Source organism: Protomyctophum bolini (assembly GCF_963924005.1).
Source record: "Protomyctophum bolini genome assembly, chromosome: 8".
Taxonomy (NCBI): Eukaryota; Metazoa; Chordata; class Actinopteri; order Myctophiformes; family Myctophidae; genus Protomyctophum; species Protomyctophum bolini.
Genome location: NC_137869.1, coordinates 27827428 through 27843882, shown reverse-complemented (window position 1 = coordinate 27843882; position 16455 = coordinate 27827428). Strand labels below are relative to the sequence as shown.

The following is a 16455-nucleotide window of genomic DNA, read 5'->3' as shown; positions in this document are numbered from 1 at the left end:
GCTGACTTTGTGGGCATCGTCCAGATACTCTTTATCCCCATTTATGCTCAACTGGAAGGAAACAAGGCAGCCAGTGGTGGCAGCGTGAAAAATTAGATCCTGCCAAGATATATTACGATAGAAAAAGAAATAACTGTAACTGCACCTTTTATGGGGCACATTAATGTGGGTTTGCTATTGTTTGATAAATAAAGATTTTTATTTATCCAAGTCTTGCTGAGAGAGTATATTATTTATTTTCGCAATGCAACCGCTTCACCCGTGCAGCTACACAGACTCAAGACTTGAGGACTGGCCAGTTCAACCGCAGCCTTCTGAGGTCTACCGTTTAGTCACCACGTTGCTCTGCAGGCATTGATGTAAAGCACACGTTATACACACATAAATATAAACAGTATATAGTGTGCATACCTGTGTCTTCATGTGCTGCTCTGGTGCGGTGACCAGACTGGCACAGCTGAGCCACAGCATGACCATGATGGAGAGGAAAAGACAGGCAGCTAGAATCCACCGTGGAAGACCTGAACGCCTGGAGAAAGGAACAGTGGAGTGGTAGAAGCAAGACGTGGACATGGAACAGTGGAGTGGTAGAAGCAAGACGTGGACATGGAACAGTGGAGTGGTAGAAGCAAGACGTATTGATGGATAAGTTCAAACAAAAAGCTACACACATATATTTGCATCTGGTCTTCCCTGTAAAAGAAAACTTTCAAGATTCAAGATTGTACTTGACACCGTCTTGTAATATCCCTTCTTAACTTTCTCTGCCACACGGTGGCGGCAAAGGGTACAGGATACCATGGCTTTTAGGTCATATATGGTCACTTTCACTTCCGTTTTCCCCCCTCACCATTGTAAGCAACAGCTATGTTAGCATTAGCTCACGCTGTTTATCTTTTGCCAGAAACATCCGATCCAAACCTTAGATGGATGATGATCACCGTGGACAGTTTCATATTTGATATAAAGCTTTATCTACGAGAATTCTAGTAGTTGGCATACAACTGGTGTAGATGGAACAGTTACTATTGAGACTGTAGGTAGCAGATTACTATGAAAACCTGAAAAACCTGTCGCTCCGTCAGCCTCCATATATGGTTGTCAGTCCATCACGCCTCGTGACACGTCATGCCTTCCTCTTCGATGTCTCCATATTAACTGATACCAGTCCATTTAAACTCTAGACGGGAGCGTCCCAAAGTTATTAGTGCAGCCGTGCCAGTTCTCAACAGGCCAGAAAATGAAGGCCTGGCCCTACCTGGGCCCTCATCAAACCCTGTACACTCAAGATACTACCCCCACTGCCACCCTTAGATCTCCATATATGGAGCTGACCTGTTCTGACATTCCATATGTTGATCTGACCTCATCAAACCCTGTACACTCAAGACACGCTCCATATATGGCCAGTACAGAATTCATTCCAAATGTTGATCTGACCCCCCCATGCCAAAGTGCCAGCGCTCGCCCAGCAGCCTGCCGTCACCCTAAAGGGCAAGGTCGCTTTTCACCCTCAGGGCGTCTTACTGGTTTCTTTTGATTGTTTTTGATTGTTTGTTTATATCTAATCTAATGTGAAAGTGTAAAGTCCAAGGTGAAGTAGACACACATATCCAAAGCATTCATCTTCCAGGTGCTGGACAACAGTATGTACAATGAAAACAAGAATGGAAGTCTGCAGTGCACAGTCTGCACACTACAATGAAGCTTCCGGGATATAACTTAAATAAAGACGACGTTGTTTCAACCCAACAGGGGTCTTCACCAGGTCATCACCCGATGAAGGGTAGAAACAATGTCCTCAATTAAAGTTATATCCTGGAAGACTTCTCCTTTTCAAATGGGAAATGATGGCCTATGGGTGGCGCTAAAAGGAAGGCCAAAACCATAGGATTCAGACTCTGTGGAGCAGGAATGAACATTGTTTGGAACCAGTGTTGGACGGACGGAAAGACAGACAGACGGACAGATGGACTGACGCATGTACGAACTGAGATTAGCCAGATCCAAATATTAAAATGTCTCCCTCCTTGCCTCCTCGCCTCCGTCCTCCAGCATGGTGGCGTCCACAACAAAGTCACCAATTTCACATGCAGGAGGACGGAAGATCTGGATCTGGCTGGCTGGACTGGGATCTGGCTATTGTCATTCTATCGCTAGCGGGGATAAACCTTATTAAACATTATTACACCGTCATATATTCCCACAGCAACTAGCTAAAAGGACTAAACTAAAACAGTTGATAAGTATTTACTGGGTAATTTGCAGGATAAGCCCCATTGCCCTCATTGCCAACAAGGTCTCCAGCTTACCTTGACATGCAGCCCAGGAAGTCATGCTCTGCGGTGGGGTCGTCTGGATGTTGCACGGGGTGCTTTCCTTTGACTCCTGCTTTGGCAGCTCCCTTCTCGCCATGACCTCTCACACCTGCACACAATTCAGAGCTGCTCAAATGAAACTGATTGCATTTGATTTGTATTCAGCCAGTGAGTACTGAACCTGGCAGGGGGAAAATGCAGCCCTTGGCTGTAGGTTACAAACAGAGCCAAGCACAATCCCACGGGTGTGTGCAGAAAAGTAAACAATATTCAAAAACTCAGTGGGGGAGCGGCGGAGAAGGGTGACTAATCTGTGTGTGTGTGTGTGTGTGTGTGTGTGTGTGTGTGTGTGTGTGTGTGTGTGTGTGTGTGTGTGTGTGTGTGAGAGAGTGAGAGAGATTTATTCTTACCGTGGGGTCCCTGGGTGTGAGAGTGGACCTGTGGCCAGGGTTTGTCGGCCACATTGGAGCGAGGTGCCTGCAACTCGGGCAGAGAGTACTCCATGTCTGGCTGACTCTGCGGAATAGCATCAACAAACGCACTGAGCCATCAAAGTAGCAATTATAGCATTGTAGCAATAGCCGCAATTATATAATTCACCGGCAGAAAAAATGACAGAAAATGGGTCTGTTTATGGAGTGTGGTCACACCACAGAGAAGCTCCAGCTAAGAATAGTTGGATGGGAAAATAAACAGAAGTAGAAGAAGAAGCAGTTTTCATAATAGTGTTCATTTAAATTTGAGTGTACAAATGTATTTGTACATTTGTACACTCTTGGAGTTACCTACCCACAAGGGTCTGTTCGGATCATAACTATAAATAATTTAGCTGGAGACCCCGTGTAATCCCGGACCCCAAGTTAGAATCTACTGTTCTACTCTCTTATTAGAAAAGTGTAAAGCCACTTGCCTGAAGTGGTCCTTTAAATGAAAAATGTCTTTAGGACACTTTCTAAGTCATTTGTAACCTATCCTCATATAATTAGTCCTCCTCATGAATGCTCATTATAATATGGCACTATTGTTGTCTACTCACAGTGTCTTTTAGGAGGGCTGTGGACAGAAACCCGTCTCCTCTGAGAGACAGAGGGCGGCTGTATGTGGTACCATATCGTCTGTCGGGTGGAAACCTCATATGTCCAAAACTGTTACTTTCAGGATTCAAATTCAAAAGCATCAAATGTAGCAGATCTCCAAGGTCAAAACGATTCACACTTCTTAACTAGTGGATCTGCTATACTGATCTCTCGACCGCGGTCGAAAAATGATGATGATGCTATACTGATCAAGTAGGGCTTAGTTTTATGAAAGAAAACACAATAACACACAAAAAGAATGTGGCGATAAGAGTGTTTTCTGCCCGACAGCAACGTTATAATTAGCATTATTGGGGACCATTTACCGTATAGATGAAGATGGATTGAAAATGGCTGAAGTGGTCCTTTAAATCTGCTATAAGCAATAATATTTTTTTTACAATCAGCTATTAGTAAAACGCTCCCACAAATGTAGTCTCTGTGACACATCTATAGGGCTACAATCTGCAATCAAAGATTTTCCTAGAAGCAAAAAAAGAAAAAAAAAAGAAAAGGTCATTAAAATGTTGACATATTATTGCTTATAGCAGCTTTAATTGAAGTTGAAGACACAAGGTGCATCCCTTGCAAACATGCACAGACAAGCACACACGCACGCACGCGCACACACACACACACACACACACACACACACACACACACACACACACACACACACACACACACTTTATTACATGCGCAGTGTGTCTGGATCCCTGGAGAACTCATTAAAACAGGATTCTAGTTCCCCTCTGTTGACCCTCGCTCCACTAGAGCAGCAGTCCTGTCCAACAGTCACAATACTACTGCTGGCCTCAGCAAACCACATACATACACAAAGAAGCATTGTAGTGCACAACTACACTTACAGTACATGCAAACACTATCTCCTTCATGTGCATGTGCACACATGCACGCACATGCGCGCGCGCACACACACACACACACACACACACACACACACACACACACACACACACACACACACACACACACACACACACACACACACACACACACACACACACACACACACACACACACACACACACAGTAGTAATATTCCTCTGCCCTGGTGTCAACCTCTTTGCATTTACCGGTAATACTTCTGATGGTTCAGTTTTAACCACTTAAACCCTGTAGGCCTCCTAGTGGATCCAAGTTACATCTGTACTTGTTTCCCTCACCAAAGAGATTTGGTGAGGTCGCGAGGTCAAGGTCACGTGTCGCAATGCGACTCGTTATGAGCTTGTAGATCAGCAATTTTTGCGAATTGTCCCCCCCAGAATAGGGAGACTGAGGTATCAATGGGTGAGGTTTCCCATCCCCCAACTATGACATTATGAGAAAAATGGCTGCAATGTGAATATGGTCAATTGTTGTACCTTGTGTAATATGAATTCAATTCATTTGTGGATTGGCTTAATGCCTCTTGGGGCGATAGCATGAGATGTTTCTGAAATGCACCGCCATGTTGAGCTAGTAGATGGATTTAAACATACTGCACGTCCGTGTTCTCAGCACTGCTTTGTTTACACTTATGTTTCTTTTACACCGTGACCCCCAACTGAAATGCTCTTGAGTCGACTGTAGGCCTATTGGTTCAAGTGAATTGGGAAAAAGGAGCTCTGCTTGAAAGGCACTCAGTCAATGTGGAAGCTCTATTTCGTTTTCCAAAATATTTACAGAACGTCAAACTTTAACGTTGTCAAAGTTATTTCACAACCGGTTTTATTACTGCTATAGCTAGCAATGTTTTTTTTCTCCCCTCCGCATTGTGCATTAAAACCAGATGCACCACTAAAGGAGAGGCCAGGGGACGAGAGGAGCTCAACTGAGGAGGAGGATAATTCTCATTGGCTGCAGACTGGGGAGACCTCGCCATCTGAACGAGCTGGGTCTGTAATGCATTAGTAAAGGGGATGCCAAAGGTCCACTGGCTTTGGGGGGGGGGGATATAGAGAGATAGTAGAGGGAGAAAGAGAGATAGAAAGAAAGAAAAAGGGGGACAGAGAGTCGGGGGGGCAAACAATTAGACAGGAATCCTACTTCCTTATTCGGTTGTTTTGGGGGCGTGGGTATGTTGTCCTTTTGCACTGGATTGTATAATGTGCTGTTTACTGTGATGTACTGTACTGTACTCTTCTGTAACTGTACCGCACTGTGTTGTATTTAGAGTCCCACTGAGTTTTGTGTCCGATGCCGATCCTTCCAATCAATTTGAAAACGTAGATTTAATTAGAATTTCAATTTCAATTAACTTATGTATTATGTAAAAGCACAAATAACTGTTTTAATACATACAAAAATGTTAAAGTCAACTTTAGTTTATTTAACCACATACGGCATTTTAATAATGACCAATATTAGACTGTTGATAAGCATTATCAAATATTCTGTTTCTCCTCCCATCAACCACCACACAGTCTCCTTTTCCTGCATGGGGACGGTGTGTTTCCAAGCCTTGTCTGAAGAGTAAGTGCCCTGGATGTCCTTGATCAGTGGCTCTCAGACATTTCCAAGTCAATGACTACAAAATGTGTGTTGTATTTGGCAGCGGACCCCAATCTGAAAAGGTTTTGTGCCAGGGACCAAAGTGGAAATCGATCGACTTTAAAACAAATCTCGATATTACACTTTTGAATAGCCGAACGTATAAGTTGTTAAAATGATGGTGATGCTATATTAACTATATACTTTTGCAGGGGACCCTCTGGAACCTGGAACCCCCACCCCCCTTCCCAATGGCCCACTTTGAGAACCACTGTCTTTGATGACATGAGTCCCCTCCCAGTCCCAGCAAGACTGAGCTGAGGCTTGAGGTTAAAAAACACTTTTCTTAATCAGATTTCTTCCTTTGTATTAATTATGAGAGCATAATTAATACAACAGATCTTGTGTGTGTGTGTGTGTGTGTGTGGGGGGGGAAGACAGGTCTCAAAGCTGCTTTCAAACCACAGAAATTGTGATTATGTGGTTGGTCCACTAAACCTCACCAGGATGTGCGCATGGTTTAACCAAGTGAGATATTGCACTGACACTGCAGCTTGACAAGCCAGGCAGGCTCAAACTTTCAAAGATTACACACTGCCGTTACATCACTGCTATTTGCCTCGTGACTGGAATTCACAATTCTCTTGAGTGTGTCTTTCTTTAGAAATCATTCCAGCAAAATGGCTAAAGCAATTGTCGACAAAACGGTGTAGGAAGTTCAGTCTTTGTATTCAGCCTTGTGCTCACTCACGGACAACAAAACGTTCAATTTGTTCGGCAAGGAAAGGCAGCTCACTAATGGCACTTCTGCACTGCATGGCATCGGGCAGAACTCCACTCGACTACTCACCTTTGTTGTTTTTTCCATTGGGAATGAATAGTACCTAACACCTGGTGGTCATTTTAATGGTATCACCTCTGTCAAGGGTACAAGCGAGCTGAGGCAATACCCACAGGGGATGTGAAATCACTGCAGAATACTGACTGGTATTACGTACTGTAGTTGCCATTGTTCTTTAGCTCCCAACTTTTTTCTTTTCGTTTATTTTCCCTTTAACCCCCTCATCTCTCCAATTTAGTCGTTAGGTAAATTAGTTCCTCCCAACACATGCAGTTGTCAGTGACTGCTGTTGTATCCTACTGACTCACCTGCCAGTGGGAGTATGGGAGGATGTAGAGACTTTGTCCTACTCCTCCCGCCCAACACTACCTGCTGACAGGTGCTGCCCGAGCCCAGTACGTGCAGTGAAAAATATCACCCTTTCCACCTGGCTCCCCTCGCCTGAACAGGCCCATTGTGTTGTGTTGTATTGGTGGTGGGCAGGCACTTTACCACTGTGCTGGTGGTGGGCAGGCACTTTACCACTGTGTTGGTGGTGGGCAGGCACTTTACCACTGTGTTGTGTTGTATTGGCCGTGGGCACTGGGCAGGCACTTTACCACTGTGTTGGTGGTGGCAGGCACTTTACCACTGTGTTGTATTGTATTGGTGGTGGCAGGCACTTTACCACTGTGTTGGTGGTGGCAGGCACTTTACCACTGTGTTGTATTGTATTGGTGGTGGCAGGCACTTTACCACTGTGTTGGTGGTGGGCAGGCACTTTACCACTGTGTTGTGTTGTATTGTATTGGTGGTGGGCACTGGGCAGGCACTTTACCACTGCGCCACCCGAGCGTGTGTTGTATTGGTGGTGGGCAGGCACTTTACCACTGCGCCACCCGAGCGCACTTCAGCTTCCTCCTAATAAAGGGATCGCTATTAACTTATAAAAGTATTGCCATCAAAATATACTGATAGTACCAAAAGTAAAAGTACTCAAGCAGAATGTCCCAAGTTGTCCCAGGTTTTCCACTGTATTCATTGTATAATAATCCTTTGAAAATAGCAGATCTACAAGCTCACAATGCGTTGCGATGTGACGCATTGTGAGCTTGTAGGTCGGCTATTTCCAAAAGGCCGAAATGTATATACAGGGCTGAAATGGGTACCGGGTAATGTATGTTTTCTAATAATAATCTAAATCTACAAAGAGTATTCAACTTCAAATTGTAGTGGAGTAAAACTATAATATTTGCCTATGTAGTGGAGTATACCGTAAGTAGAATACTCTATTAAAGTAAAAAGAATACCTCAAAATTAGTTGAGTAAATGCAGTGGAAAAGGAGGTCATTGAGTGGAGTCGAGTTGAGCCAGTACTTTGCAGTGGAATAGTGCCACAACAATACAGGAACAGAACTCAACCAAAGTCAGTCAGTAACCAGATAAACATTGTCCAATACACTCTCAATCTCGCTGCAGTAGCTGATTTGCCTGAATAACAATAACAGGGAGGAGTGAATGGGTGAGAAACAGCTATTTTCAACCAAAATGTCAACACACATTTGAAATGTAAATTAATTTTATCCACATTCTCTTGTATTTAGGTATGCAGTTTTCTTTCCCTCATTCAACCTTCTATCACCTTAAGCGACCTTTGTTTTCCCATAATCCAGGATTATGGTTGAGAGCTGACTGCAAATATCTCTGTAATCTGAACAAACTACTACCCTGTTGGGATACATGATGGTGTTCTGTGTGTCCATCGCCATTCGCCATGCTTGTGGTTACACAACTTATTTCCCCTCATAGTTCCATATAGAGTCTATATGGAACTATGAGCGTCTATAATTATAGACACTTCTCTCTCATGCTCGCGCACACACGCGCGCGCGCGCGCACACGCACGCACGCACGCACGCACGCACGCACGCACGCACGCACGCACACACACACACACACACACACACACACACACACACACACACACACACACACACACACACACACACACACACACACACACACACACACACACACACACACACACACACACACACACACACACACACACACACACACACACACACACACACACACACACACACACACACACACACACACACACACACACACGTTCAACTTGATGCCCCCACTTATTATGGATGTCCACACTGCATGATTTGCATCTGCATCTGCATCTGGCTTGGCTTTCCCCCTCGGCTGTGCCTCTGAGTTAGGCTGGCTTTTTCTGTTGTGTCTGACTCTGTACCCGGAGAGTCAATCTGTCAAGTGAGTGGCGGTACGCCAGCTGCCCACTAAACACAGGCCAGTTAGAGCGTCTCACCACCACCACCACCCCACCCCAGACTGGCCTCCACTCCGCTGCCTCAGCTAACATGTCACTGCCATAAAACAAACCCATCCATCACCACCACAACCTAAAGAAAGTTTGGTAATTTCACGTTATGCTGCCACTGTGTGTCTAGTCCAGTGGTTCCCAAACTGGGGGTCGGGGACACCAGGGGGGTCCCCAAATGATTTTGGGGGGGTCCCCAGATGATTAGCTTAATGTGCAACATTGTTTTCATTAAACAGTAAATGCCACTTTTTTTTTAATATATATATTTTTTATCCCACGATTTTGTAACCCATTTTTCACCCCTGTGTCAATCATCTAATGTGATCCTGGGCTCTACACACCCTCCGCCAACCTGGGGAGAGCAACGGACTTAACTCATGCTTCCTTCATGCTTGAGTGTCCAAGTTGCTCCTTTACACCTGACAGGGGGGAGTTTCCCTGGTTGGACGTAGCGCGTGGAAGGAACACGTTATTCCAACCAGTTCCTTTCCCCTCCATCAGGCGCCCCGGCTGGCCAGGGGGAGGCAGTTTAGAGACCAGGATTACTGCATGTTTTTGTGAGGGTACCTACCTAGGGGACACGGGGAGAACATGCAAACTCCACACAGAAAGGCCCTTTCGCCAACCCCACCTTCGGGTATGGGCACTGATGACGTGGAGGAGGAAACACGCCGCCAGCACCCACAGCACCCCGAGCGGGAATCGAACCCAGGACCTTCCAGCTGTGTAACAGTAAATGCCACTTAATCCAGGGGAAAAGATGTACAGCTATATCTTGCGCCACCCATTACCCCTCATCCCTTATCCCTATACATTTATTTGCCATTTTTTACTATTTTAAAACATTTTAAAATAGTTCAAATAGCTGATCTACAAGCTCACAACATGTGGATGTAGATAATTGGCTCGTGGGGCATTCATTTACGGAGATGCAAGGTTTCTATGCGACAGCAATGATATAATAGACGTAATCCAAATAAAGCTGTCTGCCTCTATAAGCATAAGCATAGACACAAAAAACAAATAATGATTCAATTAAATGTGAAAATATAAATACATACGTTTATAATGAGGGTGGAATGTCGTTACAGTGATATATCTTTCATCTGAATAGTCATTGTAACTCTTTCATACGATTGATTCAATTGTAATGAACTGAACTTCTAGTGACATCTATTGAGTCTACAAGAATCCACTGTGGTCCACTGTGGTGACCAGCTGTTTGAGAAAAGCCAGGTATGAAACTACAGTATATGCAGACTGCACTACTTCCTCTGTTAACCACATTTTCCAGACCAGGTTTTGAAACTCACAGGAGATGGCAGGGCAGCCTTGTGGCCAGTGATGCGTTCTCATTATTTAAATTTGGTTTTAGGCCTAAGTGGGAAAAGTGCAAATTAAATGAGTAATACAATAAGTATATCAACCAGCCCCGAGCAACGACTCTGTCTTTAGTCTATAATTCACACAGTCTGTCTTTTATAATTCCACTTTAAAAATCAAGATTGAACTGCATTCCTATTAACCTCACCAAGGACTTTGTTCCTTAATGAATTTGATTTCCCCTTTAAGTTACATCCCCTTTAAATCTTGTAGCTCTGTTTCCACCCTTGGGTAAGTTCACTGCAGCTTGCCCAGTAGCCCTCCATCTTATGAATTATACATGCTACTGGCTCAGCCAGTCACACAACTAAGTGGGACATTTTTTAAACACTTAAAGTACCGTCACATTTGTTCTGGTCTGCGTAGCATTCCATTCTATACACTGTCACCATCGCCCTGCCATGTGCCCTTGTTCACTCAACCTTCACAGACACACATTAACTCTAAAGATGTGTTGGCAGTGGCACGGACCCAAACGCCAAGGCGGCATACAGTATATAAAAATATGTGGGGGGGAGAGAGAGAGAGCACCTATACTATAGGTGCTAGACCTACTACACATGTAAACAGAGCTGCTATACCTTTAAACACATCTTAAATCTGAAAGGTCTTTTGTATACTATTTAGTGAGGGCAAAAGAAATGCTGCTACTTGTTTCAAAAAAGCTTTATACCCCGTATAACATGTACTAGTATATAACGATGCAATGTGACATAGCTCTGTTTACAAAATGCTGTATCCCCTCCAACTCGACTGTTTTTATATTTTGAAACTTTCTTTGGCAATGTAAACGTATGTTTTCTCATGCCAATAAAGCTCCCTGGAATTAGAGAGAGAGAGAGAGAGAGAAATGGAAATACCAAGACACACCTTATGGAATTGTGTGTTCTTTTGGTTAACGTCACACTTGACTTGTGGACACTCGCGTGATAGTAGCTACAGTCAAACTTCCTGTCTGTTAAAACAAACAGAAGCTATCTCGCCCTCTCTCCCTTCTTCATAATCGTTCACTGATCGTAAGAGAGGCTAAAGTTTGAAATAATCATGATGTTGATTCGAAGTGGTGTGGAGAAGCCCCCCAAGGCGGGCGTTCTTACCTGGAAGACCACCACTTTGCCATCGTCAGCCTGCAGGTAGAATGTCCAGGTGGACGAGATGAAGCTCTGGGCGGAGCTAACGATGTCATTACACCAGCTGCTCAGTGACTCCATAACGGAGGGCTGTTTGGGCCGGTGGGTCAGGGCCTTCAGCTGCACAGGAGAGAGGACACAGCACTGGATCATCGTCAGCACAGGGACATGCACAGGTGTATAGGCTACTGTTTGGTTTTGACAGAATACTGTATCATCAGGGCAGGGAGGTGTACAGGTGTATATGTATGTATGGTGGCTTTGCGCTGTGTCGGCTGTTATTGGTGCCTGGGCTGTCATATATGGAGAAGACACTACTAATAATAATAATAAAGCTTTATATATATAGCACCTTTCAAGAACAAGGTCACAAAGTGCTTAACAACAAAGGGAACACAATAAAGAACACAATAATAATAGCAAAACATTGGATAATAGAAGGAAAATAACATAGGAAAATATGTAACATTCACAACTATAAAGGATTAAAAGCAGCTTTATAAAAATGGGTCTTCAGGAGTGATTTAAAACGAGGAACCGAGTCGGCAATTCTGATTTCTAGGGGCAGGGCATTCCACAGTAAGGGTGCACGAACTGCAAAGGCCCGGTCGCCTATAGTTTTTTTCCACCAGTTCTTATGGTAAGTAGAGCCTTGCCTGAGGATCTCAGCTCGCGGGCAGGCTCATAGGGGTCGAGTAGGTCCGAGATGTAGGATGGAGCAAGGCCAGTCGTGGCCTTGAATGTAAAGAGCAGAATCTTAAAGTCAATTCTAAATGAGATTGGTAACCAGTGGAGGGTGACCAGGATAGGGGTGGTCAAACTTTCTTGCCCCTGTTAAGAGTCGGGCTGCTGCCTTCTGGACCTATTGTAGCCAGTGAATGGATTTTTTAAAAAGACATGAGTAAAGGGAGTTGCAGTAGTCGAGGTGTGAGTAGATGAAAACGTGGATAACTTTAGTTAAGTCGGGGCGTGAGAGGAAGGGTTTGATTTTGGAAATGTTGCGAAAGTGGTAGAATGAGGTTTCTAGCTGCGGGTGTAATGTTCTGGCGTAGGGAACCAAGGTTGCTTTCTAAGCGCGCTCTATCAGAAGGTGGGCCAAATATAAGGACTTCGGTTTTTGTTTGGTTGAGTTGGAGAAAGTTATTGCCCATCCAAACTTGAATGTCGGAAAGGCAGGAGTGCAGTTTGGCTAAACTATTGGTGTCGTCCGGGTTGATGGGGAGATATAGCTGGGTATCATCGAAGTTGAAGTTGAGATTGTGTTTGCGTATGATGTTGCGTGTGTGTGTGTGTGTGTGTGTGTGTGTGTGTGTGTGTGTGTGTGTGTGTGTGTGTGTGTGTGTGTGTGTGCGCGTGCGTGTATACTAGTATACTAGTATACTGTTTGTGTTGGTGCACGAGGCTGTGTGCCTGCATGAGTTTGTTTGCTCACTGGTGTGGACGTCCACATATTGGTATCACATCCAACAACAACAACTACAACATGGCTGTGGTTGACATGGGGCAGAGCCATTCTCACCTTCCTCCTCTTGATCTCAGGTTCAGAAGGCTGGCTGGCACAGCCAGTGCTGCAGGCATCCTGCTCCAAGAGCTTAACGTATGCCTCCTGGCAGGCTGAGAGGCAGTTACACATAGACAGAGGGAGGGAGAGAGAGAGAGAGAGAGAGAGAGAGAGAGAGAGAGAGAGAGGGAGGGAGAGAGAATAAATAAAATGAATGAACATGAAGAAAGTATATGTTTATTTTATTTGAAAGTCAAATACCCCTTGAAACTCGTCGACATTGCAGAATACACAAATTAGATACAATATCTATGAATAAACTGTAGAAATACAAATAAAACAGTGCTAAAAAATATAATACAGGAACAATTGCACAATGTAAGCACAGAGAGGTGGAGAGAGATGGGGTAGAGAGAGAGTGGGGGGTGAGACATGTGTGTTTGGTGCCAATAAAGCCCTTTGAATTGAATTGAATTGAATTGAATTGCATGAAAGAAGTGGTATGAAAGAGGGAAGGAGTATAAAGGAAAGCCAGGGACCCTGGGACACACATAGCTCAAAAAGACAAATGTTGAGAAGGATAGAGAGATATGTGTCTTTATTTGGGTAACAAAGAGGAGAAATTAAGGTGCAGGTTGTTAGTGTATGTACAAAAACAAAAGAGCAGTCATGTCTCTGCCTCAAGTGACTGATTTATATACTGCATTTCATCTCAGCTCAGTGGCCTTGTGTTTAGAGTGTCTGCCCTGAGATTGGGAGGTTGTTCAATCCCTGCAGCATGGCCTGGTTATACTACCAAAGACTAACCACATGGGAATCAATCCCTCCCTGCTTGGCACTCAGCATAAAGGGTTGGATCTGGGGTAAATCCCTGTGACATACTAGTAGCATGTTCAGGCCAGGGGGTGTACTTGTGTACCTGTATATCAAGCCACCTCATGCTACCAAAACTGGAGATAGACTCCTGACCTTAGTGACCTATGAGCCACATGGCTCAGGAAGAGTTGGTTCCCAAGGCTATTTACTAACTTCATTATATGCCATTGCCAACGTTTAAGTCAGTTTCCATTCCTTTGTTTTCCTTATTTGTTTTTTTCTATATTTCTGATGTGATGACAGACAGAAAGACAAACAGAGACAGACAGACATTGTGATAAACAGACAGATCTTACCTCCCTGACACTCCTCTCGGCTGGTGTTGAAGCCAGCATCGCCATTGACAAACTGGCAAATGGAGTAGAGACGGCAGCCACGATGACACGCATTCATTATGGAGTCCTGGGGTGGGCAGAATTAGTCTCATTAGTCACATCACAGGTTTGGTGTAAAACAGGGGGTTAAATTCATTTTTGTGCAAGCGTCATCGTTTTTGTTATTTCCAGAAAGGATAGAAGAAGGACAAGGGGGAAGAGAGATCAATAAAAAACTAACAAATTATTTAGCTATTAGCTACACATGGTAGGAAGTACCTGAGGTCGACATAAGGTGTGGTATAAGGTAAGACATGAAGATGCGTGAGCATAGCAGCAGTGCAGATATTGTCATGCATGTTGTGCAAAGTGACATACTGTAGGCTCTTAAGTAGCACACAAGAACTGTAATAACAAAACGTGACATATCAATGTAACACCTGGCAGTCCCATTAAAAGCTGGCATAAACTGTAAATTCTGAGCTAAAAAAGTAGGCCAGTCTGGCTGCAAGATGAACACAAGGCAATTTGTCTATTTCTATACCAACTCGTGCATAGTCTAACTTCCACTTGTCGTTGGCTGCTTTCCCTGGCCAGTGCAAAATAACAGAACAGCGACTTCTTGTGAAAGAAGAGACAAAAAGATTCTATATTACAGTGTCAAGCATGTCTGACATCGTTTGCGTTTCTTCAATAATGCACAGCCTGGAAGGACTCACATCGACCCGACCTTTCACACAATGAATGCCCCTATGTATTCATGGGAAATTGTTTACGCAAACAGCTAGATTATTATTGTCCCATTATTGTCCCTTAAACCCAATTAGTAGCCTATACACAGAGTGATAACGCACAAGTCACTCATTTATAGCATAATAGCAACGCCAGCAATAATTGTTGACGGTAATTCTGCGGAGTTGTTGTGCTTTGCTGTAGCCAGCCCAGCCCCAGGCGGCCAGGCCTAATCCATTTTGCAGTTGTGCTGCTCAGCTGCTGTGCTCTTCACGCGCTGCATGCCCCTGATGATGTGTGAACACAACCACACCTGAACACAGATCATGAGCTGACAGAAATACTGAAGAGATCTGGCCAGCTATCTGAACCAAGCAAGCTCCTCATCTCCCTCATGCATGCCTCCATCCCAGTCTATATGAGTTAACTTGTACAACTTTCACCCAGAATTTCAATTTATTCATAGACTAATAGGCAATAGCCCAATCAAATTATTTATTTAGCCCTCTTTAAAGGCATGACGCCAACAGTTCTGATCGAGTCCCGTCGGAGCTGCATGCATAAATCCTGTAGGTCTACTACAAGCCCAGGTGCGGGCCCTTACACGTTTAGCTATAAAAGCTTTATTTTATAGGAAGGCTAATGCATGTCGAGTTTGGGAAGAACATTTGGTAAAATAACGAGACAGTGAAGTGTATAGAAGTATTTATATTTTATATCGGCCGAATTGTGCACAATAGCGTCATGATGTCCACAAAGACGCAGCGAAAAATCGGAGCGTTATTAGCGCATGGGTGACCAGTCGGGTTACGCACCAACCCAAACACATTCATAGACTACTAGTATCAATTTCATATTAATAGACTTGCCATGTCAATATAGCATGCAGCCTAATATTGTATATTAGCCTACATTTCGTCCTATAGCCACTGAAACCGAAACGTCGGGCGGTAGCAGGACTGTCAGCTTTGACAATGTACCGGCTACTACTCTGCGGAACAGCCTCGGCTATAGCCTACAGCACAAAGCCTCCTCCAGTCCCCAGCCCAGCCCAGGCAGGGTAACTTACTTTAGCAGGGCTTTTGTTTTTGATGATGAGCTGGCATTGCTTTTTGCAGTAATTGATGTCGCCCAGTTGGTTGTCAAACAGATCTGAGGATGCCGCAGCAAGCCCCGCAAGCACCAGCGACGCCAGCGCACAGAAGCCTCCGGAACGGAGCATTTCAATGCCGGATGGGATCGGAATCACCACTCTGGATTCCGCCAAAACACTGGCTCCCTTTGCGGAGGTGGTGCTGTGCTGGCCGGATGGATGGATGGATGGAGGGTGCTGCTGCCTCAACCCCGATGGACGGCTATCTGCTTCGGTAATCTTCTTCTGCTCTGTCCGTGCTCGTCGTGTCGTCATCGGAGCATCATCACGCACATAGCTGCTGCTGCTGCGCCCCCCCCC

At 44.6% G+C, this 16455-nt stretch overlaps 1 protein-coding gene across 1 annotated transcript in view; it reads right to left on the bottom strand.

Annotated features, from left to right (window-relative positions):
- tmem59l (transmembrane protein 59-like) overlaps positions 1 to 16395 on the bottom strand; it is an 18836-nt gene extending 2441 nt beyond the window's left edge. The window contains exons 1-8 of the mRNA XM_080771038.1: positions 16072 to 16395; positions 14253 to 14358; positions 13099 to 13193; positions 11547 to 11699; positions 2729 to 2834; positions 2313 to 2427; positions 412 to 529; positions 1 to 51 (exon numbers count right to left, since the gene is read on the bottom strand). The exon at positions 1 to 51 is cut by the window's left edge and continues 2441 nt beyond it. Of these exons, the coding sequence (XP_080627164.1) occupies positions 1 to 51; positions 412 to 529; positions 2313 to 2427; positions 2729 to 2834; positions 11547 to 11699; positions 13099 to 13193; positions 14253 to 14358; positions 16072 to 16224 (897 nt within the window). The 5' untranslated portion in view covers positions 16225 to 16395. The remainder of the gene's footprint in view (positions 52 to 411; positions 530 to 2312; positions 2428 to 2728; positions 2835 to 11546; positions 11700 to 13098; positions 13194 to 14252; positions 14359 to 16071) is intronic.
- Between the last annotated feature and the right edge of the window lie 60 nt (positions 16396 to 16455).